Source organism: Tamandua tetradactyla, chromosome 9 (genome assembly GCF_023851605.1).
Source record: "Tamandua tetradactyla isolate mTamTet1 chromosome 9, mTamTet1.pri, whole genome shotgun sequence".
In the NCBI taxonomy this organism is placed as follows: domain Eukaryota; kingdom Metazoa; phylum Chordata; class Mammalia; order Pilosa; family Myrmecophagidae; genus Tamandua; species Tamandua tetradactyla.
This window is the reverse complement of record NC_135335.1, coordinates 59,571,969-59,595,159: the sequence shown is the minus strand read 5'-3', so window position 1 is coordinate 59,595,159 and position 23,191 is coordinate 59,571,969. Positions and strand designations below refer to the sequence as shown.

Here is a 23,191-nt window from a genome sequence, read left to right as displayed (position 1 = left end):
TTTTTCTGCAAACTCCTGTTCTTCCTTGAGCCCTCTTTGCTTCTTAATCTGTACTTCCTAGTATGGAGGATTTCATCTACTCCCATGGTTTAAATACATTCCAATGACAATAATATTCAGATTTATTTTATCCATCCAGCCTTCACTACTAAACTCTTAGCCTATATATCCTGGGTGACATCTTCACTTGGATAGCTCACAAGCTCTGACACTCACCAATACCTAACTCTTGTTATTTCCCCCAATCTATTCTTTCTCCATTGCCCCACCCCCCATCTCAGTATATGTACTCCCATCCACCTCATTTTTCTTTCCAGAAATCCAGGAGTTATCCAGGTATTGCTACCCACTCTTCCTTATCCTTATCTATACTTAGCAACAAGTCCTGTTGATTCTATTTCCTGAACATCTCTCAAATCCAACCATTCCTCCCATCTTTACTTCCACCACCCTGGAAAAAGCACCATCATCTGCCCTTAGGTGCGGTGCAGTTGCTGCTTCGTTGGGTTTTGTGGAATTATCTCTACCATCTCCAGTCTGTTTTCCATGAAGCATTCAGAATACCTCTTGATAAGCCCATATCTGACCTTGTTAGTCTCCTTATTAAAACTCTTCGATAGCTTCCATTTGCTCTCAGCATGACATCTGACCCACCTCTGCCAGCTCATCTCCTTCCATCCTCTACCTCAGTCACTTCACGTCAGCCTCTTCCTTGCTTTTCCTTGCAGATACAAAGCTGGGTCCACCTCACAGCCTTTGCAAGAGCACAGTTTAATTCCTCAGCAAGGAATGCCTTCCCTTCTCACCCCACCCCCACCCTCCCTGCCCCAAGCTTAGCTATTTATGTCTCAGTTCAACCAGAGCTTCCATTTGGAAACTGTCTGATTCTCTTCCACTGCCCAAGACTAGTGAAAATCCCACATGATAACCTGTACTTTTCCAACCTGGCCCTTACCACAAATATACTGATTTGAGTACTAATGTGATCTTGGTTAAATGTCCAGTCCCCCCTCCAGTACCCCACAGGAAGTATGCCTGCCTCTTTCTCTGCTCCCTCTCTTGTATCCGGTACAATGCTAGGTACTTATTAAATGTTTATGAACAAAAGCTTCACAGTAGTCACCCCAAGGTTTAAGCTTAGGAGAGGGCACATACAATGACTGCTTCCACTTCCATTGTCTGCAGCTTTGAAGTAGGATGAAGTGTGGGCACCAAAAATTTATAAGCAACAGTGAGCTTTGAATTTGGTGAGAAGCTGATGAGTGTATATGTAAAATACCTGGCTGTTCAAATCTCAGAACGACTTCAGTATAAGAAGCCAGGCATTTAGATGTGTAAACTTAAAGGCAGGATTCAGTTTAGTAGCATTCCAAACTGAACTTCGCAATAGTAATTGGAACACAGAGGACATCGTTAAATGTCAAATAAGTCACATCTTAGCTTTAGAGCCTCAAAAATGAAGCCCTAGAAATAAGAGAACTAATTGGGGCAGGGTTTTTCCTGCATTCTGTTCATTCCAGTGAACTCCTGGAAGTGAACAATGACTTTTTTTAGACTTTTTTTTTTTACATGGACAGGTTCCAGGAATCGAACCCGAGTCTCTAGCATGGCAGGTGAGAATTCTGCCAGTGAGCCACTGTTGTACCGCCCAATGGCATATTTTATTCAACCAAATTATATAAATTTCTTTCCAATTTGTCAGGTCTCTTGGTGATAATGATTCTTTAGACTTTGGCTAATGGCAATAAATTGGATTCCTGAAATGGGTTTCCACAGCCTTTGCTTTTAAAAGATGGTACTGCAGAAGTTCCTTATCCAGCTATATACTGTACCTTTAAGTAGCAAAATCAATTCAATTAAATTTCATTAGAAGCACCAGAGCTGAAACAAACTAATGAAAACAACTGGTATATCGGGTGGTATTTATTTCTGCATTAGACTGCAAATACTCTTTTGGCCCTTAAAATTTAGTTTAAATATTTAACTCTAATAGCTTTTGGAATTGTTGATGGAATTAGTTTTAATGAATCTTTAACAAACAGCTTACCCTAAAAATAGGTAGAAGCTTGTTTTATTACAGCACAGAGGAGCTGAAGGTTCCATATACGTGCGAAACCTGGCTTGTTCTTCAATCACACACACCATGCATCAGAATATTCTGTTTCCATTTCTTTCTATACTACCTTTTATGGACATAAAGAGGATGGACGGATAACTGCCACTAATATGGAATCATTTCTTTTTCTGCTTAATGTGATTATATTAATTGGTTCATTCCACTTTAAAAGAAGTGGAAAACTAGTACAGTTCTGAGCAATCAAGGTTTTCATAAGTGCTAATGTGTTCTGTGGTTATCTTTTTATGGGGTGGCAATGGTTCATGTTTTGATTTTCACTTAAACAATAGGTCTTTGTTAGTGAAGGTAAATAATGAACTTTAATTGTTCTAGGCTGAATGAATGAGAGAGCTTGGACTGTTAAGAGCCCAAAGGATTTTTGCCACACTTTTCTTTATATCTGTGGTCACTTAGAGAAAATTAGAATTGACAAGTTCTATGGGCAATGGCACTTTCAAGGACAGCTAATACAAAAAGCTTAACTTTGTGACTTCAGCACCAAATAGTTTCTGTATGCCTACTGAGAAATATTTGCTTAGAAGCCTGCCTTCCATCTGGGGATACAGACACAGTTGCAGTAGTATTTAATGCAAAAGTAATATATTAGTAGCAGGAGAAGAAAACTATAGTTGCATTTCCTAAAGCCCCCCAAACCTCAAAGGCATAATTCAACTGGCAGTGGTGATTTAATGAATATGTATTGACTTCTTCCTGTTTACCCAGCACTAAACTTAGCAGGGTAAGATGTCACAGGTAGGGGAAGAGAAGCCATCTGTGCTATGTCATGGAAACAACTGATCCGAGGTGTGCAAGTGTGAAATTGAATCACATACTCAGTGAATACTGGGTAATCAGGTGTGACTGGCACTCAGGATGGGTGGCTCCTCTCTGCCCTGAGGGTGGGACCTAGTTTTGTTCCTGTAGAAGTCAACTTTGAGACTGCCTTATCTGATACTCCCAAATGAGTAGGAGACTCTAAGGTTGCGTGGGATGTGCTCACGTGATGTAGCACTTTAAAAATCTATTTCTGTATCCCAGTTGGTGACTGTTTCAGTTTGCCAAAGCTGACAAAATGCAATTTGCCAGAAATGGGTTGGCTTTTACAAAGGGGATTTATTAGCTTACAAGTTTATAGTTCTGAGGCTGTGAAAAATGTTCAAATTAAATCATACTTGGACAATACCTGGACTCTGAAGACTGGCTACCAGTGAGCTTGGGTTCATCTGTAAAAGAGCAGGGCACGTGGTATTGTCTGCTGGTCCTTCTCTCCCAGATGTCATTGCTTCCAGCTTCTGGCCTCACTGGTTTTCTCTGTCAGTTCTTCTGGGACTTTTTCCATGAGCTTCTCTTAATTTTATCTCTATGAGGTTCTATCCTCTTATAACAGATGCCAGTATGGGCCACATCTCAATTGAAATAACCTGATCAAAAGTTCCCACCTACGATTGGTCTGTACCCAAAATGGACTAAATTTAAGAACATAATTTTCCTGGATACATAAAAACTTCAAACTTCCACAGTCACTGTCATCCATGTAAAGAAACTCCAAGTCATAAGTTCACATCCAGAGCTATTCATTAGTACACAAGGATCTGAGCTCTGCTAGTGGAAATCTCTCCAGTAATATATTCTTCTTGGAGATGTTTACAGGACATCTAAGGGACTTTTGAAAATACTGATGCCCAAGCCCAAAACAATTTAAATGGACTCTGCAGGGGTTGGGCTCAGGCATTGCTATCTTTAAAACTCCAAGCTGATTGAGTTTTAAATTTAGTTATTCTTAATTTGTGGAGAAGAAGCTGAAACAGAGCTTACCAATAAGTATAATATGGATGTATATTGGGAAAGAAGGACTGACTCCTGGCAACTTTCTAATTCCAACTCTCTATCACAGGGAGATTAAGGGTTAGCAGGTTAGTGTGGTGAGATTTTCATTGTCAGCCAAGAAGTAATAGACTAAGTACAAGGCAGCAAAGACACGTATTTGGAATCTTTGGATTGCAGTTCAGGGAGCACAGATTTAGGGAGCAACCTAAATTGTGTTCTGCCTTGGTGCTCACAGACAAGGGTTTTTTAAAAAAAAAATAAGAAGAGTGGATAAGTTGTTTGTGGTTGGTGGATCTTTGGAGTACTCTAGCTGTCCATCAGGCTAGATTGTTTGCTGAGCTCTTTATCTCGTGGTTTCTTTCTGGTATCTGAATCTTGGGATCTGGGGGAACATTGTTGCTTAAGGCTTTACACAGGGTGGCATGTGTAAATATCTGACTGATATTTGCCTAAGAGTAACCTCCAGAATGACTCCATTTTGAATCTATTCTGTTTTATTTCTTTTTACGTCATGAAAGCATTTGAGCCTTGACAGACACATCTCGCTCATCTTTTGCTTACATGCTTGCCAAACTCATGTGCTGACTGGAGTTGAATCTTGTGCAAATTTTCCAGAGTAAGATGCTATGGGGCCCGTGTATATTAAATTAACCTCATATAGACCAGGCTGAAAGCCAATTAGTCTCTTCATCTGAACTCTGCTAGTGGAAATCTCTCCAGAAATACATTCTTTTTGGAGATATTTGCAAGAGACCCAAAAATATAACATGGAGACTGTTAGAAATTCAGGGACCTCAAAATATTTTAAGGAAAGATCTGTAAGAACTAAATAGAGCAACTACCACCCACCATACCGTGAAGACCAGTGGTTGTGAGGCTGTGAAGAACATTACCTTGATGCTTGTGCACTCTGGACCAATGAAACTGGCCATGTGGATGATGAGAGCTTTGGGGAATAATGCAGCTTCATAAAGCAACACCTCTGAAACTTTAATGCAAAAGCTGAGGCAGGCGGAAGGACAGACAAAGGGTAAGAAAGAAAATCAGATTATTTCTGGTGGCAATTTAAAGTTCAATGACTTTGAACTCAGGCTCTTTTGGATTTCTATCTCTATATACTTGGAACAATTTAACAACCTCCAGTTTTAAGTTTAATGTGTTAAAAATAAAAACCAATTGAGGTACAGATATCATATCACATTTTTGACAGCTTGGCTGGGTCCTGAGCCAAAGGGCGCAACTTTAAGGTCATTTTGCTGGAGGTGAACAATAGACATTAAAAGAGTTCCTTATCATCAATATTAAGGATTAATTGTCCTTCGCTAGCTCCTGCGGTTATTCTTCATTTTCTCTTTTTCTTCCCTGAGCCTTCTTATCTAACCCCTACAAGCTTAAGGGAGCTACTATTAGCTATCTGATATGATAGAATTCAGACTTTTAGTGAGTTAAAACTTTAACAAGAAAAAATATTGATCAAATCTGCAAATAGCAAATTAAAAAATACATGCCTAAATTGTATGCTTTTATGTAAGCCACTTTCGAGACTTTCTGAGTGACAGTAGAAAGTAAATCAATCAGTTGATTGCTAGCTGGCTACATAACAAGGATATACATGGCTACTTATATAAAAGGGATGTTAACTTAGTAATAACTATAAAGGATCCCAAAGAAAATATATCTTCTTTTCCTTTCTTATTTAAAAAGTAAAATGTTTTGTTCAATAGAATGATCAAAAACTTCATAAAATAAAAGATAAGAAGGGACCTGATATTGACCCTCATGGTAATTAATTATTCAGCATAAATATGTTTTTTTATTGAGTGTTGATTGATTTATACCTTAGGCCAGCTGTACTTTGACTCTGGTCTCCTATATCCAATGTTACATTGTTTTCCATGGCCTTTGGGAAGATGTACCTTCAGAACTAAAATGTTAAGGTCTTTTCTAGGCATTGTTAAACTTAGCAATTTTGAAATTGTATGTTTTGTTCAATATGTTTTGGTCAGTGCACTTTTTCCTCAGCAATACTGAATAGGAGAAAGAGGATGGAGAAGGAGCAGTAGCTCCTTTCCTCCTTGTCCCTCTTGGATTTCCAAGCTGTGGCTCAGGAAACTGCCTAATCAAGAGCCTTAATTGTGTTTCCACTCTGTCCTGTTCCTTAAGCTGCCCATGACGTTGCCACCACTCAACACGAGTTGCCAACATGGCCACACAGGTGCAGTAAGAAGCATCTGATTGGAGAAGGCATTCTCAGTGCTGTTACCATACACTCCCTCATCATCCCTGGGTTTTTGCTAATTCCCTCACCCAGTAACGAGTTCCCTACAAGATCACATTTCTGTCTTGTATTAGCATTTTCAGGATTGAGTCTTAGAAAAGATTCTAAAGCTTTTTCAATGCATGCTTCTAAGAGTTCCTCTGTAAGCAGTTTTATTATTACATCCTTTTTTCTGACATTTCCAGAGATGTAATTTCTTACATGGTCACAGTGTAATCCAAGCTTCCTGCAATCTGAAATGCTGAATAAAACACAGCTCTGATACCTGCCTGAGCGAGAAGTGCTGAGTCATCCCTTGGTGTCTCACTGAATGAAACCCCACCTTGAGTCTTGCCCCTGTGTGGCTAATGTCTCCTTAGGTCTCAGGACATCTCAAATATCTTGCTCACCTTTAATGACATACAGAATCTCATCTCTCATTCATGACAAAGGAAACCGAGGTATTGATTAGGTGTTTCCTGATCCTTCACTATTTAGAATCCCAAAGCATATCATCTGAATTGCTAGTGAAGCAAGCATGAAACAATCTGCATCCATTTAATTTTCTGTAGGATTTTTTGCTGTCAACAAAGAACTGCCTTCAAAAGAAAGGGCTGTCTTCTTTAAAATGTTTTCTCTTTTTTTTTTTTTGGCTTTACCCATACATGAGTTATGGGTATATCTACTTTTGAAATATTTTCTATCTTCCACCTGCCTTTGGTAAGATTGCTCCTCCCTCCCCTGTCTCAAGCACCACCCACCAGAGGATTTAAGGGAAGCCTATAGACTGCACCTGGAGACCTTATCTCCTCCTGCCTTGATGCCTGCACCTTCTCTTGGCAATGCCTACATATTCCCATGGAGGCACTTATACCTTAGGCCCCTCATCCCTCAGCCATCACCCCCACCACCACCCCCATCCCTAACTCAGCTGTCTCAAGCTGTGGCTGCTTCATTTGTCATGTCGCTGCCCAAGAACAACTGGACATGGCTGGACAAAAACAAATGGCCACACCAATTTGTCTCATTTTATATTCATTGGTCCTTCTGTACCTTGCCACCCCACCACCTTGGTCACCATGCTTGCCAGTTGCCTCATGGATTGGTTCACACCTTTTCTTCTCCTCCTCCATTCTGTCCTTTCCTAACTTCCCCCTCTTCTTTCCTGTACTCTAAATTCACTCTCAGTCAATAACCCTGCTTTCCATTTTGCTATGAGAAAACATAACAAATCAACAGACAACATCCTTGATTTCTTATCACCAAACTGACCCATCTCCTAATGACATCTTTGGCTCTACAGCTTGTCTGTTTCACTAGCCAGTGACCCCATTGCTCACTAAATCCTCCCAACCCTTCCTTTCTTAAGAACTGTCTTCTTGCAGTTTTCCCCTTTTCTTTCATGCATTGCTGTTTTGTTTTGTTTTGTTTTCCTCTTCTGTAGTGCAGTATTCCCTTCAGCATACAAACTTCTGCACTATCTTCCAGGTTATATATTAAAAATATCTCCCAGGACCTCACATACTTCAAGCTGCTGCCCCATTTCTCTGCTCCCCTTTATAATAAAAGTTGCCAAAGGCTGTCTGCACCCACTCTCACACCGATCCTCATTATCTTCAGAACCCATTCCTGTCAGACTTCACCAACCAGACCAAATAAAGTACTTTTATTCCAGTCCTGATGGCTTCCTTCTTGCCAAGGTCAGTAGTCAGTTGTTGCCCTCCTTATTTCATTCAGTTGGTCTCTTTCTTCTCCTTTTATGCTCATTCCTCATCTTACCTGACATCACATCCACCCGGTTTTACTGCTAGTTCGTTCTCTGCTCCATTTCAGTGTCCTTTGAAACTCTTCCAACTCACTGAGACTTCAAAATATTGGCAGGCGAGCTCAGCCTCTGTCTTCTGCTTTCCTTTGTCCATATGCATTGATAAGGATTCTATCCATTCTCTTTGTTTTGAATAATAATGATACATTGAGCCCCTGAATTCTATCTCTAGCCCAACACTGCCCCTGAGATCCTGATGCTCCAGTTCTGCTTTATTCTTCATTTTGTGCTTCACACCCGACAGGCATTTCTAACCCAACATATCCAAAACTGAAGCTTTCACCTCCTAAATCTGCTTCTCTCCTAGTATCCCCATCTCAGTACATGGCACCCCAAGTGTCCTCTCACACCAGAAGCTTGTTCTAGGGCCATGCTTGTTCCTCTTTTTCATACCCAGTAGCCAAATCATCAGGAAATCCTCCAAAATAAGTCCCAAATCATCCCCTTTCTCACCACAATTACTCCATCTCTGACAGGGTCATCTCTCAGTCACTCTAGTACAAAGCTTCTTTTTTTTCCCCCTTCCTTTTTTTTATTAAGGTAAAACTCACATAACATAAAATTAACCATTTTAAAGGTTGCTGTTCTGTAGCATTTACCCATTTACAATGTTGTGCAGCCATCACTTCTATCTCATTCCAGAGCATTTTCATCTCCCCCAAAAGAGACCCATACGCATTAAGCGGTTACTCTCCTTCCTCCTCCTCCTCCCCAGTCCCTGGCAACCACTAATTTCCTTGCTGTCTCTATGGATTTAACTATTCTAGTTATGTCATATAAGTGGAATCATACAGTGTGTGACCATTCCTGTCTGGTTTCTTTCATTCAGCGCAAACATTTTGAGTTTCATCCACATTATGTCATGGATGAAAGCTTCATTCCTTTTTATTGGGGTATGGTATTCCTTGTTTGGATATGCCGTATTTTGTTTATTCATTCTTGCATTGATGGACATTTGTATTGTTTCCACCTTTTGGCTATGTTGAATAGTGCTGCTGTGAACATTCATGTTTAAATACCTGTTTTCAATCCTTTGGGGTATAGGCTGGGAGCAGAATTGCTGGGTCATATGGCAACACTATGTTTAACTTCTGGAGGAACTGCTAAACTGTTTTCCACAGCAGCTTGCAACACCTTCTCAACTGGTCTCCCTGCTTCTGCTCTGGTCTCCCCACAAGACACTCAGAGGACTTCTTGTGTCTGATGCCCCTGCTCACTCCTCTTCAACCACAGTGAACTTTCTTTGTTCTCACACAAACCATATGCATTCCCAGCCCTGGAGAACCGCATCTACTCCTGAGCTCAGAAGCTTCCATCTGCATCTTCACTGCTGTTCTCCTCAACATCTTGTGTCCTGCTGAGATGTTAACTCTTCCCAGAGAGATTCTCTGACCACTTTCCAAAAAACAGCAACACCAGCACGCCATGTATCCCTATTCCTCTATCTCCTAGCACTGCTTTATTTTTTCTCTGCTATACTTACAAGTATGCAAAATCTTAGTATTTGCATGGTTTTGTACATGCTCACTGTTTCACTCTGGGCAGCCTATTAGCTTTCTAAGGCTCAAGTTCCTCATCTATAAAGTGATGATAATAATAGTATCCAGCTCATAGGATTATTGAGAGACACTTGATGCATAGTAAATGTGCAACAAGTTCCAGGAAGTGTCTTTTTTTTTTTTGGGGGGGGGGAGTGTCTTTTCATAAGAGTACATCTTATCTTCACTTTCTCCTATCAAATAGAAAAGGAATAATGATGAGGATTAGATAAACAAAAAGACACAAAAAATAAGTGTGAATTTTGTTTTTTATTAATTTCATCTATTTATATTTACAGTGGACCTTTATAGAGGTTAGAGTCCCTTAATAATCTAAATATTATCAGAAAAAAACTGAAAATGGTTGCCTTTATGAAGCAAGAATTGGGGGTGGACCTGTATCACCTTTTCTTTATTATAATAGTAGTACTTTTTAACTTATTGCTTAGATAGAAATAAAAATTGAATTAAAAAAGTAAAAGGACTGGAAGGAAATATGAGGACACATTAACAGGGGCTCTCCTTTGGGAGGTTATAAACTATTTTCTTTCTTACTCATTCTAAAATTCATAAAATAATCCATTATGTGTATAAATATGGCTTTTATAATGAAAAACAGTAAATATGCTTTTAATGTATTAACTGGGCATTGGAAAGCCAATGGAGGCTAGGGAGGACGCATTTACCCTATGCTCTAAATTGAAAAATATAATTCCTGGGGGTAAAGCAGAAAAGATTCCAGTCTGGGTGTGAATACTTAGGGACAGTCATGCTGGAGAGAGAGGTTTGAAGCACGGTAAAGGAGATTAATGGAACGGGAGGGTGCTACCCCGCTCCTCTATCGCTAACACTTGGTCCTGGGAGGGGGGCCAGGCAGAACTGGAGCCAGGGAGGCAAGGGTGGGCTGCTTCAGGGTCACCCATCATGCTGAGCATTGCATTTTCATTTAAATAGAAGCATTTTCATTTAAATAGAAGCAGCAAGTTTGCAGAGAGCCTGATTTTCCAACATCTGAGAAGGAAAGCAGGCACTAAAAGCCTGCCCGCCCTCCAGGGTGGTCTGGCGGGAAAGGGGGTGTGTCTTCATCAGCACTTGTCTCGGTCAACCTTGACGAGGGTGCAGAGCTCCCTCATCTCTTGACAGGGGGTGGAAACGTTTTGCAAATTCAGGTGCTGGGAGCCTCAGGAGGCCGGGAGGTGGCCCAGCACGTCCCTTCCCCAGCTCATAGGCGCCCCCTGTCTTTTGCAGGATGGGTGGTCCCAGTACCACTTCGTGGCCTCATCGTCAACCATCGAGAGGGACCGACAGCGGCCCTACTCCTCCTCTCGCACACCCTCCATCTCGCCCGTGCGCGTGTCTCCCAACAACCGCTCAGGTAAGACCCCGCCAAGGGCCAGCCTGGGCTTTCTTCTCTACTGCCAGGGCCGTGGTGCCCAGACCCCACACACAGCACAGCTGTCCCGACTGCGACTTCTGCTGGAAATACAGATGGATCCATTTCCTCCTTATTGCGGCAGCAGCCTCAGAAATTCCCACAAATGTCCCTACCCGGTGTCCTAGCAGTTCACTAGTGAGAGGGACCTGGGCTCGATGAAGGACAGGATAAGGACAGCTGGGAAGCATTCACACAGTAACATTTTCCTCGATGATTTTCCAGCAGAAAATACCTGGAGTTGCATTCTATTTATTATCATTAGGATGACAGAGTAAGGGAGAAAGGGTGTGCAATTTCTTCCTTCAGTGGGACACACATTTGAAATGTGTCACTGAGGATTTCCTCACTATTCCATGCAGGGTGAGCTTTGTTTGCATTATTGCTGTAAAACCAACAGGAAAACCATTGTGAAAAGCTTATCACAACCAAACATAATGTTTACGTCTTTCAATTTCATTTTTTCTGAACCTGTCATATTTCTCTTCCTTAACTTTTGAGTTTGCCACATGCATTTACTTGTAAAATATTATTTCTGCACCTTTGTCCCGTCGCATTACATAACACCAAATTTAGAGAAAAAATTTAAAGTCAAAATAGTAACATGGCCTTTAGTACTACAGGTAGCCTGAGTTCTATGGTTTACACAAATTGTAATTTTTTTAAATATCTTTTCTGCATGCTGATTTTTGTTCTGAGAGTGAAGGAAGGATAAATAATTTTATCTACACACACACACACACACACACACACACACACATCCTAGTCTAGGGATTTATTTATAAGAGGTTTCTTCTTATCTTCCCTCCCCTCCCCTGCCGAGGAAATAATATCATTGAAGCTGAGTCTCAGAGGGCACGGTGGAGGGCATTCTCTGCCAACTGAGTACCATGGTCAAAAAACTTTACACTAGACTTTACTGTCTGAATGAGGAAAATAAGAAATGACTGAGGGTTATTTGACTGAAATTGATTACCCTCTCCCAGCCCTGTGAAAGACTATATTTTTAGTACAGAATTATTGCATATGCAACAAGCATTTAGTCCAGCACTGGAGGAGAATTAGGAAACCCCGAGTGACTGCAGAAACTTCCAGCCATCCAAAGAGTTCGAAGGCAGCCTCTTGCTCGCCTTCTTCCTGTAATTCTAGCAGGCTTAAAAAGATATGGGGCATTGAGTCTGTGGAGCACATGGAGGGCATGTTTTTAAAAGCTCTAATTATTAAGAACCACAGTAAGCCAGTCAGTATTAGGAAGATGAAATGATACAACAGGTTGGAAGGCGCTTGGAAGGAGAGAAGGTGCTCTCTCAGGAAGAAGCAGGGCTCTTGGCACCCAGGTTACTCAGCTAGTTTGTGGCCTTGGCATTTCCTAGGCTGGGCACATCAAAGACACCTAATAAACACTTGTTTACGGAATATAATTTTTCCCAGCGCGTCATCCAGTTTACTGGCGGCTCGGAGCACCGCTGGGTGCGAGGTCTCAGGAGATAATTACACACTTGAGCTGGTTTAATAAACACCCACCATCTGTGCAATATTAGCTTCTAATTTTAAAAGGTTTGGTCAAGAGGCTCTAAAATATGGTCCTTTCATGATTGCCTGGCAGTGTCACAGAAGAGGCTAGCTTATCTTTATGCAAGAAGTGCAAGAGCAAAGGCAGGAGAAGGGAGTTTCCTGGCAGAAGCCGAGACTGAGCAGAGGAAGGACGAGAGGGGCAGCGGGTAGAGGAGATGAGCAAGACCAGGGCAGCCAGCATTCTGAGAACAGGCCCAGCTGGACACAGCATAGTTGAGTGACAGCTTTGTGGAGGAATTAGTGGTTCTCCCAGGGGGCCCCCTTTAAGCTCCAGAACCCCAATTCTTCGTGAGATGCAGCAGCTGACCCCCCTTTCTCTGCCCTCCTCCTGACCACTCCATTCAGAACAGAAATGACTCTGTCCCAGGACTTTTCTGCCCTCCCCCTCCTGACCAGTGATGCTTTTCTGTAACATCCGAACTTCAGTGTTCTTGTCTCCACCCACCAGGCAGTTCACCAAGAAGACGAGACACCGGTTCAAGTCACTGTGATGTGAGGGTTGTCCTCCAAAGACGAGAGCGCCACCAGCTCACAGAGCTCAGGGGGTTCTTCCCTGGCTGTCCACTGGACCTACACCAAGAGATCCTGCTCCACCTGCTTAGGGCAGGGCTCAGGCATCAGCCTTAATTACTAGGTAGTTAACACCGATGGTCAGCCAGGATTGGAAAGAGAAAAAGAAAGAGAAGGAGAAGGAGGAGAAAGAGAAAGAAACTAAGACCAGTCTTGTCCTTAAAATTGTCCCATACACCTTAGGAGGTCATGTACCCACCAGGATATCTCTGTAAGGAACACAGGCCCTGGGATATATTCCTTAACTACCTGCCTCCAAGTCATGTGCCCCCTTAATTCTAAAACACAAAGTTAGCTAGCTGAGGGAAGGGGATGAGGATGAGAACCAAATCTGCAAAAACATCAAGATGTCTATGAGTATAGGTTGACACATGTCAAGCCATGAGTACTTAGGTCCTTAATTGTCTGTGTGAGATGTGCATGCTGTGGGATGAGAAACGGAAAACCATCCCTTTGATTTCTTTATTTAGCAAGTGCCCCAGCCTCACCTCGGGAAATGATCAGCCTGAAAGAAAGGAAACCAGACTACGAATCCACTGGCAGCAATGCCACTTACCATGGAACAAAAGGAGAGCATGCTTCCAGGAAGGACACAATGACAGGTGAGCTTGGCTTCCATCTCCTGCCCAAAGTTGGCAGTTTTTTCGGGGACAGTGCAGAGGGCGGAAATGTCAGGCTTCAAGCAATGAGTCGAAGCTCAGCAGGACTTAGTAGCTGTTGGGCCACTCGAGAGTGCCATAGAGAAGATTCCCTGGAATTAGAAATGAGAATAAGCTCAAGGTATAAAAATTGAGCATATTAGTCCTGAGAATAGCTAACAGCTTTTAAATCTGAAAGAAATTCTAAAAGAAAAAGTTTCTCCACATAAACATTTCATCCTCAGTCTTTCTTTAACTCCCCCTTGCTCCTCACTTGCCGACGTCACAAGTCCCTTAAATTAGAGAGAGGAGTCAACATTGGAGGAGGGGACCTGAAGATGGTGGGTGCAGCGTATTTGCCAATTAGGAGAGGGAAAAGATAGGAAAGGAAGGGAAGGGAAGCAAAGCAAAGCAAAACAGGAGCATTTAGGGGAAACCCACAGAACTCCTGTTGAAACATTTTCCCCTCTTACCATCAGACCAACCCCTCACCATGGCAAATTCCCAAGAAGCGACATTAGAACCAAAGACCTTCTTTCCCTAAGGAGGCCTTGACCTCCCATGCTCTCTGTCTCTCACTTCTCTTTCACCCATTGGGACTCCATGGAGGCCAGCATTAGGACCCCCTAGCATGTTCTACCCACCCTAATAACCAGGCTTGGCCTCAACTAGCCTTCTGCTCCATGCAGCTCTACTTGGAGTGGGTTGCTCTTCCTGTTCTCCATGCCTGCAGGCTCCGCCTGCCCCCCAGCTTGCTTGGTCCTCTAAGAAGCTGGAGTTGGATATGCTTTTCCAGGGAGCTGTGCTTTGAAAGGAGAGTAGTCAGAGCCACCAGAACCTGTAAGAGGGATTCTGCCCTCTTAGAAACAGGCACGTGGAGAACGGGTCCCTCCTGAAAATAGACCAGGAGGAAATAGGGCTTTAATAGAACAAGGTCAAATTAGATCATTCAAAACACTGGATGTAAAGCACACACTCCTAAGCAGACAGTGAGACCCTCTTATCAGAAGAATTTTAACATATGAGGACATTTTCTTCGATATTATTTAGTTTAGATGTAGACCTGCAGGGAAGCAGAAGAGATAAATCAGATGATTTATTAAGATCTCTCCCAGACCCAGGAAGTCTAAGATAAGTTTTTCTAATGGTGAATACATTTATCCCAGAGGCAGTGTTCTCGTGCTAATTCTGCACCACTAAATAAAGAGAAGCAGAATAAACAGAGCTTTTGATTCCCACCCCCAGGTCCAGGCGCGATAAGGTTGGATCTCCCCCTCACTCCTGAGGCATCTCCTGAATGGGTGGCCTGAACTCATTATGTGGGCCAGAACTTATTACTCTCATTCACTGCGGTTTTCCCAGAAATGTTGCCACAAGCATGAAAAAAGAAAGTTATGAATCTGAATGCTGAATCCCTAGAGTCAAGACATTCAGAGGAAAATCCAATTTGTACTGATTGCTCTGAAGCAATTGTGACACCAAATTCACCTGACCCATTAATTTTGCAATTATTATTGCCCAATGTAGCCACATCACCATTGGTCTGAGACAACAAATTGAGATTATAATCACAGGAATTGTGAAATCGACTGTGTTATTATCATTTAAGTTTAGCTTTTCTCTTTAATTCTCTTGCCCGGTGGGATCATCCAAAGGCTTTTTAAATGTGGGAGTGTTTATGTTGAAAGAGTTCCAATGGTACATGATTGTGCTAAAATGGAAATTAAAGTTGAATACGGTTCTCATGTTTAATCTTCTCAGAAAATGGCAGGGATCTTGACAAGTCTAGAATTGAGATAAATATAATTTTTCAAACCTGTTTAGAGATGAAACAGCTTTGCTCCAACTTAAAACACAATTCAAAATTACACTATCAATCATGTAACAAGCCTGAAAAACCATTGTACTCTCTATTGAATAATTTAAATGAATGATAATGTTCTTTTAGGAAATTTCCTTTTAAGCCAAAGAAGCTTTGTAAATGTTATTTTTACAGTGATGGTGATGATGGTGGTAATGGTGGTTGCTAGTGAATGTGGTAGTGGTGGTGATGGCGGTGGTTGGTAGTGATGGTGGTTAGTGAAGGTGGTGGTAGTGAAAGTAGTGGTAGTTGTGGGTGAGGGTGGCTAGTGCAGGTGGTGGTGGTGGTAGGTGATGATGGTGAACATTAGTGAAGGTGGTAGCGGTTGCAGGTGAGTATGGTGGTGGTGGTTGCTGATGGCTGTTAGCAAAGGTAGTGGTGGTAATGGTGGTGGTTGTTGGTGGTGAATGGGGGTGAGGGTGGTTGTTAATGAAGATGGTGGTGGTTGTTGGTGATGGTTTGTAGTGAAGGTGGTATTAGTCATGGTGATAGTAGTAATGGTGGTGGTTCGCAATGGTGGCTGTTAGCAAAGGTGGTGGTGGTGGTAATGGTTGTGTTTGATGGTGACTATGGTGGTGGTGATTGACGGTGATGGTGGTTGTTAGTGAAAGTGGTAGTGGTGGTGGTGATGGTCATGGTTGGTGGTGATGGTGGTTAGTGAAGATGGTGGTGATGGTGATGATGATTGATGGTGATGGTGGTTGTTAGTGAAAGTGACAGTAGTGATGGTGATGGTGGTAGTTGGTGGTTATGGTGATGGTGGGAGTGGTTGGAGGTGAGGGTGGTTGTTAGTGAAGGTGGTGTAAGTGATGGCTGTGGTCATGGTGGTTTTTGGTAATAGTGGTGGGGTTTACCACCTTCTATATTCTATATTTATAGTAGGTTAAATGAGTCCCTGGCCAAGCCAGGTGGAGAGCCAGCATTGAGCATGGAGAGGCTGAATTGCCAGCTTCTGCTTTGCAATACTTTAACAAACATCCATCATTCCAATTTACTTGCAAATCATATTTATTATGGTCTCCATTCAAAAATAGAACTTTTCCTCATTCAAGAATAAATCTCAGGGCACTTAATATGGTGCATGGAAAAATCAGAAAAACTGACACCTTCCTTGTTTCTAAGGCATCAAAGGACATCCTACTAACCTACCAGAAGAAACACCCCTTCTACCCTGGGAAAAACATGTAAAGCTTCTCCCTCAAATGCTGCAAGTAAAAAGTGAAAGTGAAAGTGGCTCCTTGCCTGAGTTATAAATTCCTCTACTTAGCTCTTAGAAATTCAGATGAATCTAGGTTTTTATTCCAGTCTTTCCTCCACCCACCTTTTCTGAATTCATTTTCCAGTTTCGATTAAGTCTCTTAAAATGTCTTCTCTCCTTAATGTTTCTCTGCCACTGAGGTGCTCTCAAAAAGCAAAAGTCAGCTGTTCATTCAGGCATACTGGACTTTTACAGCTATTTCTCACAGTCACGATTCCTTGGGAACATTACGTGTTCATAAGCACACAGGAGAGGGCTGTGTTATCATAGCAATTATACAGCCTGACTTTTAAACTCATCCAGGATATCTGGCCCTCTGATCTGAACTTGCCAAGTGCCTTTTCATCAGATGGTATATTCTGTTTTGTCCGTGTATCTCTTAAACCTTTTAAATAAGCTGTTCTAATCTTCAATATGTTGATTACATTGGCAATTGAGTGTTTGAGGACCTAAACAAAAATGAAAGGTGTGCTCTGAATGAGGGCACTGTCAGCTCAGACATAAAAGGGCACAGCAGCTCTGAAGTCACCTACTTCATGTATCCACAAAGGTCACAAGCTCAATCTCAACTACACCATCATCTCAAACAAGTGAAGTGAGCAGAAGAGAAGGCACAAGCACCCAGTAAAACCATCTTGAACACAGAAGCTGCAAACATAACAAGGAGGAGGCCAAGACTGTAATGGTACAATTAATTTTTTTAACCCAAAACCGTGAATTTTATTCTGATCCCCAGAAAAAAAACAAAATTTCACCTTGTTCTTAAGTGACATTCTACATCAGCACTTTACAACTATGAAGGCAAGTTTTTAAAGGTTCACTCCCTCATCCATTTGGCAAATGAAGCACTAATTCCATGAGTGTCCACCATGGACAAGGCACTACCCCAGGCTCTGGGGATATACATGATGGTCACAGGACACAAATATCTCTGCCCCCGAGAGCTTCTGCTCTGATAAATAAAGGGACAATAGAAGAAATCCACTGACCAAGTGGTAACACATGGTGTTGCGTCTGATGAGGAAAATGGGCTTTACTCAAATTCATGTGGTCAAGGAGGAGACATGTGAGCTGCAACCTGAACACTGGCTAGGGGGCAGCCCAGAGTCTTGAAGAAGTAAGTTCCAGGAAGAGAGATCAGCAAATACTACACCCCTGAAGCAACAAATTCACATGTTGGAAGGAAGGAGGATCAGCTAATTAAGGCTCTGTCACCAAGGGGAGAGGAGGCAGGGGCCAAATCAAGCAGAGCCTGGTAGACCCTCCTGGAGAGTTTGGGTTATACCTGAGTCCCAGTGGGAAGGGCATTGGAGTAGGGTAAGCAAAGGGACTGACCATCTATCTAATTTGTATAGCAAATCCATCACTCTGGCTGTTGGGAGGAGGATGGGGCCTGGAGCAGAGTTGGACAGAGTGGAAACTGGCCCATCAAGTAGGAGTCTCTGGGAGTGGTCCAGGCAAGAGATGGAGGCTCTCACATCAACTCAGAGAGGGAGATGTGCATTCAGAGCAGAGAGTACATCAAAGTGATTTTTCACATTGAAAATGGGCTCAGAGCCCTCACTTCCTAAGCAGAGTTTTCCAAGAGGAGTTTTACTGCACAGCTAGCATGTGCTTTTAGGAAATAAGTAATCATGGATGGAGTGAACATCAGCCTTGATAGTTGTTGTCAGCTTCCTGGGGCTGTGGCAACAAATTGCCACAAATTGGTGGCTTAAAACAACAGGAATTTATTCTCTCCCAGTTCTGGAGGCCAGATGTACAAAATCAAGACATTGGCAGGGTAGGTTCTTTCTGGAAGCTCTGACAGAGAATTCATTCCATGCTTCTCTCAGCTTCTAGTGGTGGCTGCTGGCAACCCTTAGGATTCCCGGACTCATGGCTGCATCACTCCAATGTCTATCTCCATCTTCACATCACCTTCCTCTTTGCATCTTCTCCTTTTCTGACTCTCATAAGGATACCAATCGTTGGATTTAGGACCCATCCTAATCCAGGATGATCTCATCTTGAGGCTCTCACCTTAGTTACATCTACAAAGAACCTTAATTCAAATAAGGTCACCTTCTAAGGTTCCAAGTGAACATGAACTTTGGGGGAAGAGTATTCCACCCATTACAATAGATTCTGCTGGCTTTGGATCTATACAAGCTTGTATTTATAAGAGAATAGTTGTTGTGTCATCCTAGTTCATTATCCCATAAATACCAGAAGGCAAAGATAAATCTTTCTTGTTTCTAGAGTGTTTCACAACCCATTGACAGAGTTTCCTTAAATCCATGGCTTTTCTGTGACTGTGAGGGGAGTAGTGTTCTTTCTCCTGGGCCCTGTGGCATCAGGCTCAAGGTTTCAGGGCAAGGAAATGAGTAGCCAGGCACCCTGCCTAGGCCTTTGGAAGCTGCTGGCCATGGCAAGAGGCCTTCTCTCCTAGAACAGAGGCCAGTCAGAAAACAGAATATGGAGCTGTTTTCTCTGTGCTTAACACTATTCCCAGCCTGCCAGCTCCCCCATGCACAGAGGGATGTGGATGGCACTTCCTGCCCATCCTTCATGCCTTTGAGAAGTAAACTGCCTGAAAGATGATCTAGCACTTCTGTGAGCTCACATTAGAAATTTAATTCTTGTCATTCTTCAGCTAAAAACTAAGCTGCTGATAGAAATTCCTGCATGCTTCAGTGCAGGTGACAAGCTTTTATTATCTGCCAATTTTCACCAGAAAAGAAGGCAGTAAAACTCGCAAGATGACCATCTGTTTGGCACACCTGCCCTGACCCTGCCTGCAGCAACCCACACTATCACAGGCGGCCGGTGTGTGATGGGAATTTGATAGCATAAATCCTCTTCTTTCCGAACGACTGTATGTGAAATGAAGTGTTTGGGGCCAGAGAATGTCTTCCACTTGGCATGGTCCACAAGAAACCAAGCTTTGTTCAGGGGAGAATTTGCCTCAAGGACTGTTATTCCTACTTGCAATCCTGCTTTCTTTGCTAATACTTTTATTTGTCTCTTGCTTTCAGCTCAAAATACTGGAATTTCGACTTTGTATAGGAATTCATATGGTGCGCCTGCTGAAGACATCAAACATAACCAGGTAAAGTTAATGCAGTGGTATTCATTTTTCCATTCAAACCCACATGAAATATCCTGGATTTTAAAAATAAATTCACTTCTCCCTAATATATGTAAAGAACTGAAATGAAGACAGCATTCCCTTCTGCTCTCCTCTCACACCCAACCCACCCTGCAAGCACGTGGGATGTTGGTGCTCATCAGAACAGCCTCAAACCTGAAAATAATCTTTGATTTCTTTCTAACCTCATGCATTATCTGGTAGTTTTCTACCATAGTGCAAAACTAAAGCAAGTTTTCTACCATGGTGCAAAACTGAAAAAAGTTCCCAAATACACAAGAGTAAGATGGCAGCCTTACTCTACTCATTATTAGACAGAGATTAAGTCGCTGCTGTAACCAGCCAACCCTCATTAGGAGGAAAGCATTAATTATCCATTGCAGTTACCAATAAAATAGACACATCAAGTTAAATATAAACAACTAAGTGGAAAGCATTTTGGAGGGCCTTGCTACTCCAAGTCTAGTCAGGGAAGCAGAAGCAGCAGCATCACAGAACTTCTGAATCATAAGATCTGATCTAGTTTGGTAAGAGACACAGGAGATTCATGTGCACGCTCCAGTTTGAGGACCACTTGGACAGTAGACACTTAAAGAACCAATCTGCATTTATTTGTTTTATTCAGCAACTATTCTTTGAAAACTTATTATCCCTGTGGCTGTGTGGAAAGTAGAAAAGCAGAAAGGCACAGCCTCTGCCACTCACACTGATCAGCATCTTCATACTTTCCTCCAGCGTGATGGTGGTCATCGTGGAAACACTGATAGTCCTCATAACTATTTGCCACTTATAACCATTGCCAGGACTGATGCTTTCCCTTCCTGATGTACGTCAAGAAAGCTGGGCTGGAAAGATAAGCACAAAAGCCATTTGCTTGGTCACGATAACCATAAAAATACAAACAAGGAAGGGAAATATGAAATCCTCATAAACGCAGTGTTGTTTTGGAGCATTTTCTCAACACCCAGTAGGAAAGCATCTTTTAGATAAAGGGAGCTCCCATCACCCCCACCTCCACCCTCTGCTTGGCGTGTGGAATGTCCTGCATAGGTACTCCCTGCAGTACCATTTCCAAGGGATGGAGGTAGAGGACGCAAAAATATCTTCTTGAACTTAACATATTTTCTTTCTCTAATCACCCACCTATAGGAAGAATGATGGTGGGTGGTGGACTTGTCTTCTCACCCTTGATTTTCCAACCCATGTTCAGCCACACTGGAAGACATCTATCCTCAACCCCATGGGAGGGGGGAACTTTCAGGCCCCATGGCCTCCCATGGCCATGGTCAGCATCCAGTCAGGCTTAATTCACTTCCAGTTTTCATTGAAGGCAAAGTTGCCCTCAAATAAATAAACAGGATCAGGAGCACCAGACAGAAAAGTGCCGTGGTAGCCCCAAACTCTGCCCATGCCAACATGCCTTCCCAAACATAAAAGAAAATGCAAAGTGTCTGGGGGTATGAAGGTAGTTCAGTGGTAGAATTCTTGCCTGCCATGCGGGACATGCAGGTTCGATTCCCATTCCATGCACTTCCCCCAAAAAACAAACAAAAACCAAGCAAACAAATAAAAATTCAACAAATCGTCCTGTAGTAATGGGATACTCATGTGGAAAAATAATGAAATGTTACCCCGCCATATAGCATACAAAAAAAGAATAAAAGAAAGAAGAGCAAAGTGTTCTGCAAAAGCCAATTCCATTTATTGAAATAAACTTATTTTCCTCTTAGACAATATCATGAAATTCTGTAGGTACAGTGAGCAAGCTGTCTCCAGCTCCTACACTGATCAGGGATTTCCTATCTGAGAGTGTAAGATTAGTCTTTAGGTTTGCTTCATAGAGAGCAGCTCATCACTATCCTTCCTCTCCAAGACCCTCGTGTCTCAGGAGAAAGAGTGCTGGTGAAACTCAGCGAGGGTGGAGAACAAGCTCTGTCCCGCTCATCTGCAAGGGGGAGACATTGCAGGCAGACACTGGGGAGAGCAGAGTCCAATGATGATGGCTCAGGGACTCCCCTATTCCATGGTAAAGTCCAGCAAAGGGAACTGGGCGCTTTGTTAGACCCACTCTGTTATCAAGCATCATTTAAATATATGCGCTGAAGAAGGCTTTTCCTTTTGTAAAAGTTTCCCATGGAAATGACTATGGCATTCATACCCAGTGAACTTGGGTAGAAGGAAATAACGCGTTTTACTTATTTTAGACTGTTATTGGCATGAACTTTGGCTTTGCTTGCAGCTTTCCCTCTTGGGAATGCAATAAAGTACTAAGACCATAACCATTTGGAAGAGAAGGCTTTGTTCTCTTCCAGTTGGGTGGTTCTAACCTTGGCACCTGTGTTTGTGATTCTCTAGCCATATGGGTATGGCTCGCCATGCCAGATGGGATATGTGGATTTGAGAGCTTTCCTGGGTGAAAAGTGACCTCCCAGCCTCCCAGTCTCCCAGCCTCCCAGCCTGTAAAGTATCAGTCTCTGGGAGAAACAAGCATTGCTGTAAAATAAGGTTTTTGTGACCTTTGGATCTTATTTGGGATCAGTGGTGTTAACTCTATCCTTTTAGAGTTAACCACTTAAAGTCTCCAAACTTCCTAGTGAGTTTCTTTTAATCCATCCCATACTAATCAAGAAAAATATCATATTTAACTGTATGTATCTCGCTGGGAACAGGATTTTTGATAATAAACTGCAAACAAAGCAGTGTGGTTTTTAGACTGAATGATCAATATTCAAATTATTACTAACAAGAGCTTGCAAAAACCCCAACCACAGAGAATGTGCTGGACTGAGAGCCACAGTCTGAAAATCACTGATCTTTACCGCAAAAGTGATACCAGTTTCACTGGGTATTAAAGCCCTGAATCTCCAGCTTTCACTTGGGGAAGAGTTTGAAGATCTGCTGTGGGCAACTATTTCCCTTATGTCCAAAATAAATCATTTGTGTGCAAACTCAGTGCAAACTCGGTGAGGCATATATGCAGTGAATAAATGTTGAATAAGGGTCCTAGTAAAATGGGAACATAGTGAATACCCATTCCCCCCACCCCCAGCCCATGAAACATTCCCACACCTCCCAGCTCTAAGCGTTAGTGTCCTCTGCACCTGGGGAGCTTGTGCACCTGGGCAGCAGCCCCACCCAGTGTGGGAGCAGTGGAGATGTTAGAC

General features: G+C 42.4%; 1 protein-coding gene and 1 long non-coding RNA gene across 3 annotated transcripts in view; one reads left to right on the top strand and one right to left on the bottom strand.

Annotated features, from left to right (window-relative positions):
- The window catches only part of CTNND2 (catenin delta 2), a 990,776-nt gene that overhangs the window by 964,239 nt on the left and 3,346 nt on the right, over positions 1-23,191 (top strand). The window contains exons 20-22 of the mRNA XM_077116860.1: positions 10,812-10,938; positions 13,611-13,742; positions 19,915-19,988. Coding sequence (XP_076972975.1) covers positions 10,812-10,938; positions 13,611-13,742; positions 19,915-19,988 — 333 coding nt within the window. The remainder of the gene's footprint in view (positions 1-10,811; positions 10,939-13,610; positions 13,743-19,914; positions 19,989-23,191) is intronic.
- The window catches only part of LOC143647163 (uncharacterized), a 30,294-nt gene continuing 18,325 nt past the window's right edge, over positions 11,223-23,191 (bottom strand). For both annotated transcript variants that reach the window (XR_013157884.1, XR_013157883.1), the window contains 3 exons: positions 20,733-20,872; positions 13,697-13,891; positions 11,223-11,380 (listed from right to left, as the gene is read on the bottom strand). This is a non-coding gene — a long non-coding RNA (uncharacterized LOC143647163). The remainder of the gene's footprint in view (positions 11,381-13,696; positions 13,892-20,732; positions 20,873-23,191) is intronic.